The sequence below is a fragment of the Saccopteryx leptura genome, chromosome 3, assembly GCF_036850995.1.
Source record: "Saccopteryx leptura isolate mSacLep1 chromosome 3, mSacLep1_pri_phased_curated, whole genome shotgun sequence".
In the NCBI taxonomy this organism is placed as follows: Eukaryota; Metazoa; Chordata; class Mammalia; order Chiroptera; family Emballonuridae; genus Saccopteryx; species Saccopteryx leptura.
Genome location: NC_089505.1, coordinates 218,451,416 through 218,470,546, shown reverse-complemented (window position 1 = coordinate 218,470,546; position 19,131 = coordinate 218,451,416). Strand labels below are relative to the sequence as shown.

At 40.6% G+C, this 19,131-nt stretch overlaps 1 protein-coding gene across 5 annotated transcripts in view; it reads left to right on the top strand.

The window, feature by feature from the left end:
• Window positions 1-19,131, top strand: part of UXS1 (UDP-glucuronate decarboxylase 1) — a 162,381-nt gene that overhangs the window by 79,152 nt on the left and 64,098 nt on the right. For 4 of the 5 annotated variants that reach the window (XM_066377553.1, XM_066377549.1, XM_066377548.1 and 1 more), the window contains one exon: window positions 11,927-11,987. The exons of the other annotated variant lie outside the window; for it this stretch is intronic. Coding sequence is in view for 3 of the 4 variants with exons in the window: in XM_066377549.1 (XP_066233646.1) it covers window positions 11,927-11,987 (61 nt within the window). In the remaining variant the exon portion in view is untranslated. The remainder of the gene's footprint in view (window positions 1-11,926; window positions 11,988-19,131) is intronic. 5 annotated transcript variants of the gene reach the window in all.

The window sequence follows — 19,131 nt, the reverse complement described above, 5'->3', positions numbered from 1 at the left end:
AGGAGTGCACAAGGGTTCTCTTCTCTCCACATCCTCCCCAGCACTTATTTCTTATCTTTCTGAGAATAGTCATTCTGACATGTGTGAGGTCATATCATTCCGTGGTTTTAATTTTCATTTCCCTGATGATTAGTGATGTTGAGCATATTTTCATGTACCTGCTGGCCATCTGTATGTTTTCTTTGGAAAAATGACTGTTCAGATCCTCTGCATGTTTTTTAATCAGTTGCTTTTTTTTTGTTATTGAGTTGTATGGATTCTTGATATATTTTGAATTTAACCCCTTATCAGATACATGATTTGCAAATATCTCCAATTTAGTTGGTAACTGTAAAGCCAGTAGCCAGGGCTACCATCACAGCAGCCTGGCCCACGCAGGTTTGCATTGGATTCGGACAGTCGGTAAAGAAACAACAGGGCCAAAAGCTGATGGACCATCATCTTTAATCCTAGCTTGCACCTGGCGGGCAAGTAAAAACACACACTGGGCTCCAAAACCCACTCACATTCAGTGCTTACAAAGCTACTGACTTATCTGAGTTTCCTAGAATCACAGGTTTCTAGCTCACCAGACTTATTCACCTCTGTTCCCCATCTCCTTCCTTCTCTCTGCACAAACTCTGCACAAACTGGCTTCTCATTCAACACTCTGCCATCTTGGCTGCTTCTCCTGGCCTCCTCCATGTGGCCTTTCTCTGCTCTCTGCTCTGCTCTCTCTGTTCTCTCATGCTAATTTCAGGAACCAAGAGAGCAAGCTCCCGTTCTGCCCCCATTTTATAGTGCAGAAATCCAAACCTTTAATCCAATATACAAAATAGGGAAGTCTCTAATACAAAGTTGCTTATCTGGGACATGAGGGGATTGCACCACCCCACATCAAAACAGGGTGGGAAAGGCCTAGTCCTAAAACCAAGCCCCAGGCTATAAGGATCTTGCCTGCCCACAGTCCGCCCCCAAAACACATTAATATCACCTGGGCAACGGGCTTCCATGTGGGCAGCGCCATCTTTAACAAACTGAGCATATTATATTTTATCTGCCCAACAGTAACCTTTTCATTTTCTTGATGGTTTCCTTTGTTGTATGAAAGCTTTTTAGTTTGATGAAGTCCCATTTATTTATTTTTGCTTTTGTTGCTGTTGCCTTTGGAGTCAGATCCAGGAAATCATTGCCAAAACCAGCGTCAATGAGCTTGCCACCTATGTTTTCTTCTAGGAGTTTTATGGTTTCAGGGCTTAGTTCAAGTCTTCAGTCCATTTTCAGTTGATTTTTGTGTGTGGTGTTACTGGTGGAGTTTCTTTTTTTTGCATGTTGTTTAGTTTTCCCAATCCATTTATTGAAGAGACTTTTTTCCATTGTATATTGTTGCCTCCTTTGTCTTGAATTGATTAACCATATATTCATGGGTTTATTTCTTGGCTCTCTACTCTGTTCCGTTGATCAGTGTATCTGTTTTTTTTTGCCAATACCATACTGTTTTGATTACTAGAGCTTCTAATATAGTTTGATGCTGGGGAGCATGATGCCTCCAGCTTTGTTCTTCTTTCTCAAGATTGTTTTGGCTACTTGGGATCTTTTGTGGTTCCATAAAAATTTAGGATTGTTTTACTTCTGTGAAAAATGTCATTGAAGTTTTGATACAGATTGCATTTAATGTAGATTGCTTTGGGTAAAATGGATATTTTAACACTACTAATCTTCCAATCTATGGGCATGAAATATTTGTGTCTTCAATTTCTTTCATCTTTATATGTTGGAATCCATAGGAGTCTGAAAGACCAGAGTAACAGGCTTTATTGAAAGGAAGAAAGGAACCCTGCCGGGCACTTCTCTGGGGGAGAAGAGTACCGGTTACAGACTAGGGGCAAGATATATAGTGTTTGGGAAAGCCTGAGGGGATACTGAGGCAAAAGTCCTGGTATGTCCAGAATGCTCCTCCTTGGTTGGGGGGCTTCGAGCATGTGGGTGTTGAATCAAAAGTCCTGGTATGTCCGGAGCCCCTCCATAGGGCAGCTTATCAGCTTTTTGGAATTCCTCTGTCTCAGGGGCAATAGGGTGAGGTCTGACAGATAAGCAGAACATCAAGACGGCAGTTTGGAATACACATATCTATCATTATGTCTTAATAGTTTTCAAAGTACACATATCTTTCACGTCCTTGGTTGAATTTATTCATGGGTATGTTGTTCTTTTGATGCAATCATAAATGGGGTTGTTTTCTTAATTCCTCTTTGTAAGGCCAGTATCCAGGGTCAGGGCCACCATCAGAGCAGCCCGGCCCATGCAGGTTCGCATTGGATTCGGACAGTCGGTAAAGAAACAACGGAGCCAAGAACTGATGGGCTGTCATCTTTAATCCTAGCTTGCACCTGGCGGGCAAGTAAAAACACACACTGGGCTCCAAAACCCACTCACATTCAGTGCTCACAAAGCTACTGACTTATCCGAGTTTCCTAGAATCAAAGGTTTCTAGCTCACCAGACTTATTTACCTCTGTTCCCCATCTCCTTCCTTCTCTAGCATCAAACTGCACAAACTGGCCTCTCACTCAATACTCTGCCATCTTGGCTGCTTCTCCTGGCCTACTCCACATGGCCTCTTTCTGCTCTCCTCTCTGCTCTCTCCTCTAATGATAATCTCAGGAACCAAGAGCGCAAGCTCCTGTTCTGCCCCCATTTTATAGTGTAGATTCAAAACCTTTAATCCAATATACAAAATAGGGAAGCCTCTAATAAAGTCACTTCTCTGAGGCATGATTGGATTGTACCACCCCACATCAAAAGGGTGAGAAAGGTTTAATCCCAAAACCAAGCCTCAGGCTACAAGGATTCTGCCTGCCCACTGCCTGCCCCCAACACACATTAATATCACCTGGGCAACAGCCTCCACGTGGGCAGCGCCATCTTTAACAAAGTGAGCATAATACATTTAATCTGCCCAACACTCTTTCTGATAGTTCTTTGTTATTGTGTAGAAAAGAGATTTTTTCATATAGAATTTGTACCCTGCAATTTTACTGAATTTGTTCATTAGTTCTAACAGTTTTTTGGTAGTCTCTAGGGTTTTCTATTTATAAAATTATGTTCTCTGTAAATAGTGAGTTTTACTTCTTCCTTCCCAATTTGTATGCCTTTTATTTATTTGTCCTGCCTAGTTGTTTTGTCTAGGACTTCCAATACTGTGTGAATGAAACTGGTGAGAATGTGCATCCTTATCTTGTTCCTTAGAGGAAAAGCTTTCACTTTTTCACTATTAACTATAATATTGTGGGTCTGCTATATATGGCCTTTATAATGTTCAGGTAAGTGTTGTCCATACGTACTTTATTAAGAGTTTTTCTTTTTAATGGATGTTCAATTTTTTCAAATGCTTTGTCTGTAGTTATTGATATGATCATATAATTTTTATCTTTAATTTTGTTAATGTGGTGTATCACATTGATTGAACTGAGGTCAGGTGGAGAATGTTAGTGGGACCCCTTCTTGGGAAGTCTCTTAGGCAGGAGCTCAGTATGGATAAAGTAGGCCCTACTCTGGAGCCTAATCCCTCAGCCAATGCTGAATACTCCAATTCTATTTCTCCCCAGAGAGGTGAGCAGCAGGTTTAGGTTGGATGGGGCTGACTATCCCCTCTGCAGAAGTACTTTTAGCTGAAGAGCCCTTGGTTTCAAGAAGAAAGATTAAGAGAGTCTCCCTCTGGGGCTGATTATGACCCTTCCCCCAGAAGGTGGCTAAGGCCCTCAACTGGTTCTAGCAGTAGGCTCTAAGGAACTTACACTTTGAATGTCTGAGCTCTAACCCTCTTTCCCTTTCTTTTGTGTAATTTAGCCCAGTGGGGGAGGGTATTTGGGACTTGGGCCTGCTGACTGTGAGGCTCTACCTTGCCCAGTGCATGTGAGCTGCTCTGTAGGTACAGACCATAGAAAGTGGAATTTGCTCCACCTCGGTTTGGTGTCTGATGAGCTCTCTGGATATACTGCTAGTATTGCTAGTTGGATCCTTCTCTGATGTCTGGAGATGGCCACTGTATGTGTTAATTCTGGCTCTCTTAGGAGGGAACCTTGTGCAGACCAGTGTAAGACACTGCCTGTGACTGGCCCTCAGCAACCTTTTTGGAGTTAAAATCAATCCAGAGTTTGTGGCTGCCTCTGCTGGGTTTAGGTGCACATGGAAGGACCAAGCCACACACCTAGAATGGCTTTTACCAGCACTGGGCCTCAGGGCAAGGCAGCAGAAGACAGGAGGTTCCCTGAGATTCCTCCTGCTGCCTCTGTTTTCTGGCTGCTAATCAGGCATCAGGAAAGATGGTGGGTGGGATTCCCACCCCAGGGCTCCAGGTACCTACCCCAGGGCTCCAGGTATAGGTCTGTCCGGATTTTTTTTTTACATACCTCAGTAGTGTGTGGCCACTAAGAGTCCAGTGATTGTGGCCATTGATACTCAGAGATTTGGTCTATCCACAGTCTGGACAGTTTCTACTGAATCTCCCGTGGGGTGGAAGTGCCAGTCATATTTTCAGGAAAGTGGGGGGAAGAGCTCTAGCCTTAACATCATACAACTGAGTCACTGTCACCCCAAGTCTTTTCATCCCCGGGCTTCCTCGCCAAAGCTGCTTACTTCTCTTCAGGGTGCAATCTACATAGGGGGCAAGAGAGACTCCCAAGGGCGGGTCAGTTGCTTTCCTTCAGGCTGATGCTGCAAGGAGGGGATTGCTCCACCCAAGAAAGACAGCTACAGCTGTATTGGTGAATGACTCAGCACAGGGATTCCTGTGGCTGTCTCCACTATGTCTCTTCCTGGGCTGCCAATTTCACAATCTCGTCACAGGACTCTAGTCTCAGCCTTCCCTGTGCCAGAGCCACGATTAGTGGCTGTGAAGGAGATTTTCTGTGTTGGCCCTTTAAGAGAATGCCTGTGTCTCTGAGCTCTCCTGTCTCTTTCTTGCAAATAGAAACCTCGCCTTTTTTCACTGCCAAATGCTATGTGGGTACCTCTTCTAGGCTCTGGCGCTCTAGGCTTGGGCATCAGGCCTGGGGATTAGGCCCCACACCTCTCAGGAAAAACCTCCCTGCTGTCTCTCCAGACCCTCAGCTCCCACTTGCTCCTGCCTGGGAGCAGGGTAGCCCTTTTTGTGTCTCTGCCCTTCCTACCAGTTTCTATGTGGCTTCTTTGACTCCTTGGTAATAGACTCCTCTTCATTTAATCCTGAGTTGGTTTTTCAGGATGATTGTTCATAAATTTAGTGGTAAGTCTGGTTTGTTCCTGGGAGAAGGTGGGTGGAATGTCCATCACCTACTCCATCACCATCTTGGACCCGTATTTTTCTTGTGATTGATTTTTTGTTTCATACCATGATGGTCATAGAAGATTGTTGATATGGTTTCAGTTTTCTTAAATTTATTGAGCCTTGTTTTGTTTCATAGCATGTGGTGTGACCTTGCAAATTGTTGGGCAGATAAAATATATTATGCTCACTTTGTTAAAGATGGCACTGCCCACATGGAAGCTGGTCTCCCAGGTGATGATATTAGTTGCCCTTCTCGCTTGGAATGGGCGTAATTATATTAATGTGTGTTGGGGGCGGGCTGTGGGCAGGCAGGATCCTTGTAGCCTGGGGTTTGGTTTTAGGACTAAGCCTTTCCCACCCTTTTTGATGTGGGGTGGACTTTGTATCAGAGACTTTCCTATTTTGTATATTGGATTAAAGGTTTTGATTTCTGCACTATAAAGTGGGGCAGACTGGGAGCTTGCACTCTTGGTTCCTGAGATTAGCGTTAGAGAGGAGAGCAGAGAAAGGCCATGTGGAGGAGAGGAGAAGCAGCCAAGATGGTGGAGTGCTGAGTGAGAAGCCAGTTTATGCAGAGTTTGTGCAGGGAGAAGGAAAGAGATGGGGAACAGAGGTGAATAAGTCTGGTGAGCTAGAAACCTGTGATTCTAGGAAACTCGGATAAGTCAGTAGCTTTGTGAGCACTGAATGTGAGTGGGTTTTCGAGCCCAGTGTGTGTTTTACTTGCCCGCTGGGTGCAAGCTAGGATTAAAGATGATGGCCCACCAGTTCTTGACTGCACTGTTTCATTACCGTCTGTCTGAATCTAATGCGAACCTGCATGGGCTAGGCAGCTGTGATGGTGACCGTGGATACTGGCTTTACACAAATGTAATATGTGCACTTGAAAAGAATGTATATTCTCCTTTGGGGTGAAATGTTCTGTGTATTATCAATTAAATGCATCTGCTCTAGTGTGTCATTTGAGGCTCCTGTTTTCATGTTCATTTTCTGTTTGGAGGATCTCTTCAGTTTTGTCAGTGGGGCCTTAAAATCCACTACTATACCTGTATTATTGTCGATCTCTTCCATTATGTTTATGAAGATTTGCTTTAGATATTTAGGTGCTCCTATATTGGGTGCAGAAATTTTTATACGGATTATATCTTGTTCTACTGCTCCCTTTATCATTATATGGTGTTGTTCTTTGTCTCTTACTACAGCCTTTGTTTTAAAGTCTATTTTGTTTAATATAAGTATTGCTACCTCAGCTTTTTTACCTTTCCAATTGCTGTAAATGTCCCTTTTTTGATCTCTTTACTTTTAGGCTTTGTTGTGTATCTTTATCTCTTATAGATAAGATGAATATGTCTTGTTTTCATATCCATTCAGCTACCCTTTATCTTTTGCTCAGAACATTTAAGCCATTTACATTTTAAGTGATTATTGATAGGTACATATTTATTGCCATTTTATTCTTTTCACTATATTTTATTTTATTTTTCTTCTTCTTGGATCTTTAATATTCCTTGTAGTACTGGTTTGGGGTTAACAAACTCATTTACCTTTTTCTTGTCCTGGAATCTCTCTATTTCTCCTTTAATTTTAAATGATAACCTTGCTGGGTAAAGTAGTCTTAGTTGTAGGTCCTTGCTTTTTAGCACTTTGAATATTAATGCCAGTCTTTCTTTTTCTTTTTAAATATTTTATTATTTTTTTGAGAGAGGCAGGGAGAAAGAGACGGGAACATCGAGCTGCTCCTGTGTGTACCCTGACCGGGGAATTGAATTGGCAACTTTCATGCTCCAGGACGGTGTCCAACCAACCAAGCTATCTGGCCAGGGCTTTTTTTTTTTTTTTTTTTTTTTTTTAAATATAGACAGAGAGAGGGAAGGGAAGAGGAAGCATTTATTTGTTGTTCCACTCAGTTGTGCATTCACTGGTTGCTTCATATGTGTGCCCTGACCAGGGATCGAACCTGCAACTTTTTTGGGGGATGACACTCTTAACTGACTGAAATAACTGGCCAGGTCCCTGTCCCTTCTTATCTGAAATGTTTTTGTTGAGAAATGAGCAGACAGTCTTATGGAAGCTCCCTTGTAGGTAATTAACTGTTTCTTGATGCTTTTAAAATTTTCTCTTGGTCTTGAACCTTTGTCATTTTAATTATGACGTGTCTTGGTATGAGGCCTTTTTAGGTCCATCTTGTTTGGAACTCTGCATTTTCTGGACTTGTGTATTTTTCTACTTCACCAGATTAGGAAAATTTTCTGTCCTTATTATTTAAATAGGTTCTTGATCACTTGTTCCTTCTCTTCTGATATCACTGTGATAAAGATGTTGTTACGCTTCATGTTGTCCCACTCATCCCTCAAACTGTCCTCACTTAAAAAAAATTTTTTTTTCATTTCGCTGCTCTTATTGGGTGTTTTTTTCTACTTTGTATTCCAAATTGCTGAGTCCACTCTTTGTTTCATCTAAGCTAGTTTTTTTCTTCTAGTGTATTCTTTGTTTCTGACTGGTTGTACTTTATGGTTCCTATGTCCTTATGTTGAACATCTTATAACCATTTCTTTGAACTCTGTAGCTGATTAATTGCTTGCCTTTATTTCATTTTGCTCTTTTTCTGGTGATTTCTATTGTTCTTTCATTTGGGTTCTGTTTCTTTGTTTCCTCATTTTGGCTGCCTCTGTGTTTTTTGTTTTCTTTGTATTAGGTAGATCTGCTGTGACTCTCTGTCTTGATAGAGTGGCCTTATGTAGTAAGTGTCCTCAGGAGCCATGATGCAGTCTCCTTGGTCACCCGAGCTGGGTGCTCCAGGAATGTTGCCTGTGTGGGTTGTGTGTTTCTCCTGTTGTAATTGAGTCGTGATTGCTCTTGGTTCGTTTGTGTGTGGGATTCACTCCCAGGCTGGCTGACTGTGAGGCTCAACTCTGATCCCAGTGTGCCTGTTGCTATGCAGGTGCTGACTATAGGAAGTGGAATTTGCCTCAGTGGGGTCTGGTGCCTGCCAAGATCTTTCTTTGGTTTGCTGTTTGTGAAGCTAATTGGATCCTTCTCTGATGTTGTCCAATGCTGGCTGATAGGTGTGTTGGTTCTTGGCCTTTGGGAAGGGACTATGGTGCAGGCCAGTTTTAGACGCTACTTGTGACTGGCCCTGGTTAACATGTGGAGGTATAAGCAGTTCACAGTTTGTGGCTGCCTCTACTGGGCTTAGGTGCATGTGGGAAGGACCATGCTTTGCACCAAGGCTGACTTTTGCCAGCATCAGGCCCAGGGCAGATCAGCAAATGTTCCAAGTCACCCTGAGAGCTGCCTGTAGCTACTTCCACATGTAGGCTGCCTGTTAGGCTCAGTCACTGAGAGAGCCTTTGGTGGTACTTGAGTTGCATGAGGTTGATTCTCAGTGAGTCACCAAATAGGGGCGAGTTGTGTTCACCAGAGTGATATAGATTTAAAATCGTTGCCAGTGCTGGGTCTGAGGCCGTTTAGCCAATGTCCCTGGATGTACTAAGTCTAGCTGCCAGTCAGTGGGTACTTGCATATTTTTGTTGTAAAGTACCGTACCCCAGATGCTGAAAAGTACTGTACCTCAATTCCGTGGGTTCACGTAGAGACACCAAGTCCAGATGAATTTTGAAGGGTTTTATTAAAGGAGGAGATTTTTTTAATATGCCGGCCGCATATGACATGGGGCATCTGCAGACCCAAATTGTGTACCCCAAATACATCTCAGGGGCTGGTTATATACCCTTGATCACACAGGCTGGATGGGAAGCATGACATCATGACACAAGCTTATAACATTTGTTTAGGGGATCCACAGAAACATTAAGAATCTCAAGGCAATACAATCAAAGATACTTACAAATCTTTTAGTATCTGTCTCCCCTCCTTTGCCTAGCTAGACTTTAGGTATGTTACTCTCAGGATTCCAAGAAGGGGGGAGGAACTACAATCAATATAAGGTGGTATGTAAATTCTGTCTCTTATTGAAAGGTAAAAGAAGTTCCTCAGTTAACCTTTATTCTTTAGTTAGAACTAAATGACCCATTGTCCTTGCAAGCCAGAAACTTCTACATACTTCGCCCTTCTCCTAGAATATCAATATTAATTTTGCAGCTTTTTGGTACCTTACTACACCTTTGGGTTTTGGCAGGGTCTCGGAGTCATCGAGGTGAGGCCAACAGAGACCAAGATAGACCCAGACAGACCAAAATTTGTCCATGTTAAAGAGAGCTCTGTTCAGGTCTGGTGTGTGAGCGAAAAATGGTTCCTGTCCTAGAGCCATGCAACTCAGTCTGTCCTAGATTTTCCTGGGAAGAGAGGGAGCTTAGCAGGGTGGGTCCACTGGCAGTTAGGAGTATGGAAATAATGGATATCCAGTGAGGGGGAAGTCCTGATAAGGCTTGAAGAGGGGGGATGCAGAGTGGCCCCCTGCCTCACAGCCACACATATCAGTCTGTTCTTTAGTTTGCCTCAGCCTCAGCAGGGTGGAGCCACTGGAAGTCAGGTGGGCAGGACCATCAGAGTGTGGAGGGTTGGGCTAGCAGACCTCCTGTGAGGAGTAAGCTTCAGTCAGGGAAGGGGGGGGGTATGCTCCCTGCCTCAGAGCCGCAGGAGTCAGTCATTGACACCCTGAGTCTGCCCAGGCCTCTACACCTTGGCCATGGCAGCTGACTCCTTAGGAAGATGTATGCTCTGCAGGGTGGGGCAAGAGGGAGTCAGAGGTTGGGGCTGTTGCTTTCCCCCAGGAAGATACACCACAGAGGGAAGTGCTCCACCCATGAAAGATGATGTCTGTGGTGTGGGAGGATGACTCAGCACGTGGACCCCAGTAGCTGTCTCTTCAGCTTTCTCCCCTGAACCACAAACTCCAATTTTTCCTCTTGCAAGTCCAGTCTAGTCCACCCTCCGTCTGGCTTGTCACTTTGAGCAGAGTGACCCCCAATAAATATTTTTGAAAGGTAATGATTATATGTTTATTAATTCAGAGAAAGAAATGGGGAGAGTGCCATTCTGTAGTCCTAGTAAGTGGATTATGTGGACTTCTTTTTTTTATTGCATCCCCATTTCTTAATACTTTGATTATATGCCATTTTTAAAATTTCATCTTTATGTCATTGAATGTTCTTTGAATAGATAGCAAATAATAATAATTTAAATTTTAAGAAAAACATCTTTACTGGCTGTTCATTAAATAGCAAGGTTGGAGTCTGAAACAGCATAAAGTAATGATAAAGAAATAATTTTGGGCACAAGTAAAGATTTATTATTTAATTCATATTTCAAACCACTGGCAAAGTATAGAGTTCAGGTTGAGCCTGCAATGGTGGATGTGAGGCCTCAGTGAAGGCAGGGGGAATTGGGGCAGGTGTGAGGGTACACAAGCATTGTTGATGTTTCTTTTGCTATCCTCCACCTGCATGGTTCAGGAAGTGTTTAGAATGACAGAAAGTGTCACATCCCAAAGCAGACATCTGTCAAGCGCCCTCAGGCCTCAGGATGGCTGTGATGAAGGCGGCCCTACCCTGCTCCACAGCAGTAGGCACACTCACTGAGGAGGGCAGTGCTAAGGACATCCTCTGTTGTTTCAGGCTGATCACTTTATGAGGGATACAAATGTCTACGCACTATGTTGTACACCTGAAACTAACATAATATTGTATGTCAACTGTAATTAAAAAATAAATTAAAAAAAGAAAAAAGACGGCCCTTGCCTGGCGGACAGCAGGAAGCACTGAGGTGCATATTAATACGAAGGAAGGCTGGGCTTCTCACCCATTCCCTCAGACTGTCCCACCCGCCTCCCTGTTTCTGTGTCTGCAGGGGGAACTTGACATTTTGAGAACCTGGAAGCTCAAAATAGAGAAATTTGATTGCATTGTTCCACGTTCCAAGTTAACCATGGAGGAAATGCATTCTGAGTCCCAGCTGGCTATGTGGAGGGGGTGAAGATGGTTCCCCTGGCCCAGCACCACTCCGATGAAAATAATGACAATAGTGCTGATTTCTTGGAACTTGTTTAAAACACTTTAAGAAAGGCTATTTCAAAGCTGCACTTGGCAATTCTCATTTGACATCTTATATGCGATTTATGCTACTATCATTGTGGGTCGGGACTCATGGCACCTTTACCTGGGACAGGATGCATTGAAAGATAAAATGAGACATATAGTAGATTCTGAACAGATGGGTTTTTTGTTTGTTTGTTTTTGTATTTTTCTGAAGCTAGAAACGGGGAGAGATGGTCAGACAGACTCCCGCATGCACCCGACCGGGATCCCCCCCGGCACGCCCACCAGGGGGCGACGCTCTGCCCACCAGGGGGTGATGCTCTGCCACGACCAGAGCCACTTTAGCGCCTGGGGCAGAGGCCAAGGAGCCATCCCCAGCGCCCGGGCCATCTTTGCTCCAATGGAGCCTCGGCTGCAGGAGGGGAAGAGAGAGAGAGGAAGGAGAGGGGGAGGGGTGGAGAAGCCGATGGGCGCTTCTCCTGTGTGCCCTGGCCGGGAATCGAACCCAGGACTTCTGCACACCAGGCCGACGCTCTACCACTGAGCCAACTGGCCAGGGCCTGTGGGTACTCGTTTTGATGGGAGAGAAAATACTCACAGGAGATGTTTGACTTTTTCATTTTTAATCTCTTTGTATTATACAGCTTCACCCAGAAATACCCGCCAGTAAAATTTTTATCAGAAAAGGATCGTAAAAGAATTTTGGTAAGTTTGTATGTCTGATTAATATTTGTCATATTAAAAAACTTGCTTTCTAAACTGAGGTATAATTCACACACCATAAAATTTATCATTATAGAATATATTGTACAATTCAATGGTTCATATAGTATAGTCACAGAGCTGAAATAGCATCACATTCTAATTCTAAAATATTTTCATCACCCCCAAAAGTACCTACTCCATACCAGTTAGCAGTCATTTATCATCTCCTCAACTCCAACTCCTGGGGCAAACTACTTTCTATCTTTATGGATTTTACTGTTTTGGACATTTTATATGAACAAAATGATACATTATGTGGTCTTTAGTATCTGATTTCTTAAACTTAGAATAATTATTCTAAGGTTCATCCATGCTGTAGCATGAATCAGTACTGCATTCCTTTTTATGGCTGAACAATATTCCATTGTATGGATATACCTTATTTTGTTTATCCATTTATCAGTTGATAGCACTAGGGGTTTTCAGTCTGAGGCTATTTGTGAATAATGCTTCTATAAACATATGTGCATAAATTTTTGTGTTGAGATAGGCTTTCAGTTCTTTTGGGTATGTACCTAAGAGTGGAATTGCTGGGTCAGATGGTAACCCTATATACCACTTTTTGAGGGAATGTGATACTTTTCCAGAGCAGTGGTTTTTAAAACCTTTTCTGGTTCACAGATGACTGTAATGACTCCATGGGGGCTTTCTCATCTAGTAGTCTGATTGTTTAGCATTGATACAGATTCACCAGTGAAAGAATTCTATTTATTCTGTAGCTAAACATGTGTCCAAAGAGATTGGTGCCTTTACATTAAAAAAAAAAAAAAAGCTCTGTTGAGATATAATTTGTATACCATATACTTCATCCTAAGTGTACAATTCAATAGTTTTTAGTATATTTGCAGAGTTGTGCATTTCTACCAATATTAGAACATTTTCATAACTGCAAAAAGAAACCTTGTATCTATTAGCAGTCACTCTATTTTCCCCCACACCCCTCCCTGCATCTCAGGCCCTAGGCAACTCTAATCTGCTTTCTGTCTATATAGATTTGCCAGTTCTGGATATTTCCTGTAGGTGGACTAATGTAATATTTGTCCTTTTGTGACTGGCTTCTTTCACTTAACATGTTTTTAACATTCATTCATGTTGTAACATGTATCACTACTTCAGATGTTTAATTACCAAATACTATTGCATTTTGTGGATGTTTATTTACCTATTTATCACATGAGTCACATGGTAGCTCTATATTTAACCTTTTGAGGAACTGCAAGGCTTTTGCCAAAGTGACCGCCCCTTTTTACCTTCCCATCAGCAGTGTCTGAAAGTTCTAGTTTTGTCCTCATCCTTGCCAACATTTGTTGTATTTTGTATTTTTGTTTGTAGTGCTCCTAATAGGTTTGATGTGGTATCTCATGGTTTTCATTTGAGTTTCTCTGATGGCTAATGATATTGAGATTCTTTTTGTGTGCTTATTGGCCATATCTGCGTCTTCTGTGGAGAAATGTCTATTCAGATACTTAGCCAGTTTTTTTGTTCTTTTTGTGACAGAGAGAGGGACAGATAGGAACAGACAGACTGGAAGAGAGAGATGAGAAGCATCAGTTCTTCGTAGCAGTGCCTTAGTTGTTCATTGATTGCTTTCTCATACGTGCCTTGACCGGGTAGGGGGTTGGGCTACAGCAGACCCAGTGACCCTTTGCTCAAGTCAGCAATCTTGGGCTCAAGCTGGTGAGCCCTTCTCAAACTGGATGAGACCATGCTCAAGCCAGTGACCTCGGGTTTCAAATCTGGGTCCTCCGTGTCCCAGTCTGATGCTCCATCCACTGTGCCACCACTTGGTCAGGCAAATGTAGAACTCTTCTAACTCAATAGTAAAAAGGAAAATAACCCAATTAAAAAACTGGCTCGCCTGTTCAGGCAGAAATAAAATGACATATATATGGTCAAATCATCTTTGATAAAGGAGCCAAAACACACACAATGGAGAAAAGAAAGCCTCTTCAATAAATGGTGCTGAGAAAACTGGAGAGCCATGTGCAAAAGAATGAAACTCGACTACAGTTAGTCTCCTTGTACCAAAATTAATTCAAAATGGATCAAAGACCTAAATATAAGATATGAAACAATAAATTATACATTTCTATTCTGTTCCATTGGTCTGAGTGTCTATTTTTCTGCCAATACCATGCTGTTTTGATTATTGTGGCTCTGTAATATAATTTGAAGTCAGGTATTTAATGTTCCCCAGCTTCGTTCTTTTTCCTTAGGATTACTTTGGTTATTCGGGATTTTTTATAATTACATAAAAACCTGATGATTTTTTGTTCTACTTCTTTAAAAAATGACATTGGAATTTTGATGGGAATTGCATTAAATTTGTATATTGCTTTGGGTAATATGGCCATTTTAACTATATTTATTCTTCCTATCCAGGAACAAAGAATATTTTTCCATTTTTTGTATCTTTTTTGATTTCTCTTAACAATGCTTTGTAGTTTTTATTATATAGGTCCTTTACATTCTTTATTATATATATTTCTAGGTATTTTATTTTTTCTGTTGCAACTGTAAAAGATTATTTTTTTGAGTTCATTTTCTGATGTTTCATTGTTGGCATATAGGAAGGCAATAGACTTCTGGATATTAATTTTGTATCCTGTGACCTTACTGTATTGATATTTTGTTTCTAATAGTCTTTTTGTGGAGTGTTTGGGGTTTCCAATGTACAGGATCATATCATCTGCAAAAAGTGAAACCTTTACTTCTTCTTTCCCAATATGAATGCCTTTTATTTCTTTCTCTTGTCTGATTGCTCTGGCTAGAACTTCCAGCACTACATTGAATAAGAGTGGAGAAAGTGGGCAGCCTTGTCTTGTTCCTGATTTTAGAGGAAAAGTCTTCAGCATTTTGCCATTTAATATGATGTTAGCTGATGGTTTATCACAAATGGCCTTTATTATGTTGAGATATTTTCCTCCTATACCCATTTTGTTGAGTGTTTTAAACATAAAATGATGTTGTATTTTATCGAATGCCTTTTCTGCATCTATTGATAGGATCATATGGTTTTTCTTCTTTGTTTTGTTGATATGGTATATTATGTTAACTGTTTTATGAATGTTGAACCATCCTTGTGATTCCAGGATGAATCCCACTTGATCATGATGGACTATTTTTTTAATGTGTTGTTGTATTCAATTTGCTAGTATTTTGTTTATGATTTTAGCATCTGTATTCATTAGAGACTAGCTGTCCCCGGCCACGTTTTCTCAGCCTGGTTAAATGGAAAAGAAAGAAAAGAGAAAGCATATGTTTCTAATATGTTTAATTTCACAATGCTTGTGGTTATACAGTATTTTTTGTTGTTCCATTGTCTGTGCAGATATAGAGATTGTCTGGTTTGCCAATTCTAGAACACGCAACATATAATTAATTGTCCATATGAGAAGCAATCCATGTGTAGATCTAAACCGCACAATTCTAAAGATTGGCCCTGAGCTTTGTTGAGGGTGATTGCAAACACCAATCGAATTGGGAACTGCAGTCTCTTAAATTAAAATGGCATATCTGTTGGAATCATAGGAATGCGAGGAATGAGGACATCTTCACCTTCAAAAGGTCCTGTCAAGATTGTTGCTTCTACAATGTTGCTCATTAATTTTTTACTGCAAGCCACGTGCCATTGCAAAGCTTTGGCTGGTTGATATTTTACAACATGATAATTGGCACGCCAATTTTCAATTGCAGTATATGTGGTGGCATCCTTGGCAGATCGACTGAATTCAGAAGTTCTGTTGGATAATTAACCACTTCATCTGCTTCCACAACAGTGTCGATGGACTTGTATGTGACTGCCTTGCCTTGAATGTTAGACTGAATAATATTGTTAAGTTCGTAGACGTCTTTGTTCTTGGCCGCAAGAATAGCTCGTTCATTCAGTCAATCATGATTCTTATAATTGGTTTGAATATTGGGAAATACTTTTTAAACCAATTCTTCTTTTGACGTCACTAAATTGCAGAAATTATGAGGCAATGAAATTCGTCCTGAAGTCAGATCAACTGGCACCTTTTAGTTCCCAATTTCCAGCAATTGATGTGAGAATATCTCAGCTGATCGATCGTTTTACAGCTGGACACGCATATTTGTAGTTAATTTTAACGTCTTTAAGTGTTGCCACAAAGTAGAGTATTTCAGGCAAGCATTTATTTCATCTGCTGGTGTCGATTGAGGAATTACAGGTAATGTTTGCCTGAAATCTCCTGCAAGCAATATTAATGCGTTCCCAAATGGTTTGATGTTTTCACGCAAATCTTGCAATGATCGATCAAGAGCCTCGGGCGATTTTTTGTGCGCCATTGTGCATTCATCCTTAACATTAAGTTTGCATTTCTGCAATACTTTTTCCATGCCGGATGCTTTGGAAATGTTTCACGTGGGAGTTTCAATGAATTGCATGTTCAGTGGCAATTTCAAAGCAGAATGAGCAGTTCTTCCACCTGGTAGCAGTGTCGCAGCTATTCCGGATGACGCAAGAGCTAAGTCTATGTCATATTGGTATTGAATTGCTGCCAGAATCAATCTAATTAGGAACATTTTACCAATTTCTCTTGGTGCATCTAAGAAGATTATTTCTCCAACCCCATTATTGACAGTTTGCATTATTTGATCGTAAATGCCTTTTTGCTCAAGCGTTAGCTTAGGAATATTTGATTGCACATACGACAAAAGTTCACCTGTGTTGTAATTTTGTTCACTACGCAATTCCACATTGAACAAAGCAGCAGCTGATCGATTCGGTGATGGCATTCTCAATGGATTGAGAACTTTGTTCATGATTTCTATGCACAAAACTTCAATCATTATCAACGCTTCGTTGTAGATTTCTGCTGTGAAATCCATGTTCATATTTGAATTTTTGCGTATTCGACGGAAAATATCTTCAGCCATGTGCGATTTATATTTCTCCCATAACATTGAAATGGAATTGTAAAATATTTAGTATAGTGTGTGTTGCTTTTATGTCCAACAGATGGCACTGGTTTTGTTTTAAAAAAACATGTTTTTACCTGTCACAGGTGTGACATCTATATATTAGTAGGTATATAAAACCCATAAAAACACGCATATTCAAATACAATGTTGAGTCAAAATTTCAAAGAAATCGGTGAAGAACTTTAGGAGATTTAAGATTTTGAACAAACGAACATTTATTTTTTTATTTATATAGATATGGTCTGTAGTTGTTTTTTTTTGTGTGTCTGTTGTCCTTGCCAGGTTTTGGTTTGAGGGTATGTTTGCCTCATAAAATATGTTTGGAAGTATTGCTGCTTCTTCAATTTTTTGGAAAACTTTGAGTAGAATAGGAACCAAATCTTCTTTGAATATTTGATAGAATTTACTAGTTTAGCTGTCTGGCCCTGGACTTTTATTTTTTGGAGGTTTTTGATAGTTGTTTCTATTTCCTCCCTGCTTATGGGTTTGTTAGGCTATCTACTTCTTTGTGACTCAGTCTAGGAAGATTGTATTGTTCTAGGAATTTATCCATTTCTTCTAGATTGTTAAGTTTGGTAGCATATAGTTTTTCATAGTATTCTACGATAATGCTTTGTATATCTATGATATGTGTGGTGATTTCTCCTCTTTCATTTTGGATTTTGTTTATATGAGTTCTTTCTCTTTTTTCCCTAGTGAGTTTTCCCAAGGTTTTGTCAATTTTGTTGATCTTTTCACAGAACCAGCTCCTTGTTTTTTTGCTTTTTTTTCTATAGTTTTTCTGTTCTCTATTTCATTTATTTCTGCTCTGATATTTATTATTTCCTTTCTTCTGCTGATTTTGGTTTGCCTTTGTTTTTCTTTTTCTAGTACCTTAAGATGTGATGTTAAGTTGTATACTTGGGCTGTCTCTTGTTTGTTCATATAAGCCTGTAGTGATATGAACTTCCCTCTTATTATTGCTTTTGCTGCATCCCAGAGATACTGATATGTTGTATTGTCATTTTCATTTGTCTGTATATATCTTTTGATCTCTGCTTTTATTTTGTCTTTGAACCACTCATTTTTGAAGTATGATGTTTAATTTCCACATTTTTGTGGGTTTGTTTACTTCTTTTTTGCAGGTGAATTCTAGTTTCAAAGCTTTATGGTCAGAAAATGCTTGGTATAATTTCAGTTTTTCTGAATTTGTTGATGTTAGTTTTGTGGCCCAACTTATGGTCAGTTCTTGAGAATGTTCCATGTACACTGGAGAAAAATATATACTCTGGCGTTTTGGGATGAAATGTCCTATAGGTGTCTATCATATCCAATTGTTCTAGTGTTTTGTTTAAGGCCAATATTTCTTTACTGATTTTCTGTTTGGATGAACGATCTAGAGCCGTCAGCAGTGTATTCAGGTCTCCAAGTATGATTGTATTTTTGTTTTTTATTTTTAGATCTGTTAGTAAATGTCTTATATACTTTGGTGCTCCTTGGTTTTGTGCATATATATTAAGAAATGTTATGCCTTCTTGATTCAATGTCCCCTTTATCATTATGAAATGACCATCTTTGTCTCTGATTACTTTTGCTGTCTTGTAATCAGCATTGTTAGATATGAGTATGGCTACACCTGCATTCCTTTGTTATTATTTGCTTGGATAATTGTTTTCCAACCTTTCACTTTGAATTTGTTTTTATCCTTGTAGCTTAGATGTGTTTCTTGAAGGCAGCATATAGTTGGAGGTGTTTTTTTTTTTTTTTTTTTTTACAGGACAGAGAGAGAGTCAGAGAGAGGGGTAGACAGACAAGAACGGAGAGAGATGAGAAGCATCAATCATCAGTTTTTTGTTGCAACACCTTAGTTGTTCATTGATTGCTTTCTCATATGTGCCTTGACCACGGGCCTTCAGCAGACCAAGTAACCCCTTGCTTGAGCCAGTGACCTTGGGTCCAAACTGGTGAGCTTTTTGCTCAAGCCAGATGAGCCCTTGCTCAAGCTGGCGACCTCAGGGTCTTGAACCTGGGTCCTTCCGCATCCGAATGCGATGCTCTATCCACTGCGCCAGCACCCAGTCAGGTTTTTCTTTTTTTTTTTTTAATCCACTCTGCTACTCTGTGTCTTTATATTGATGAGTTCAATCTATTTATATTTAAT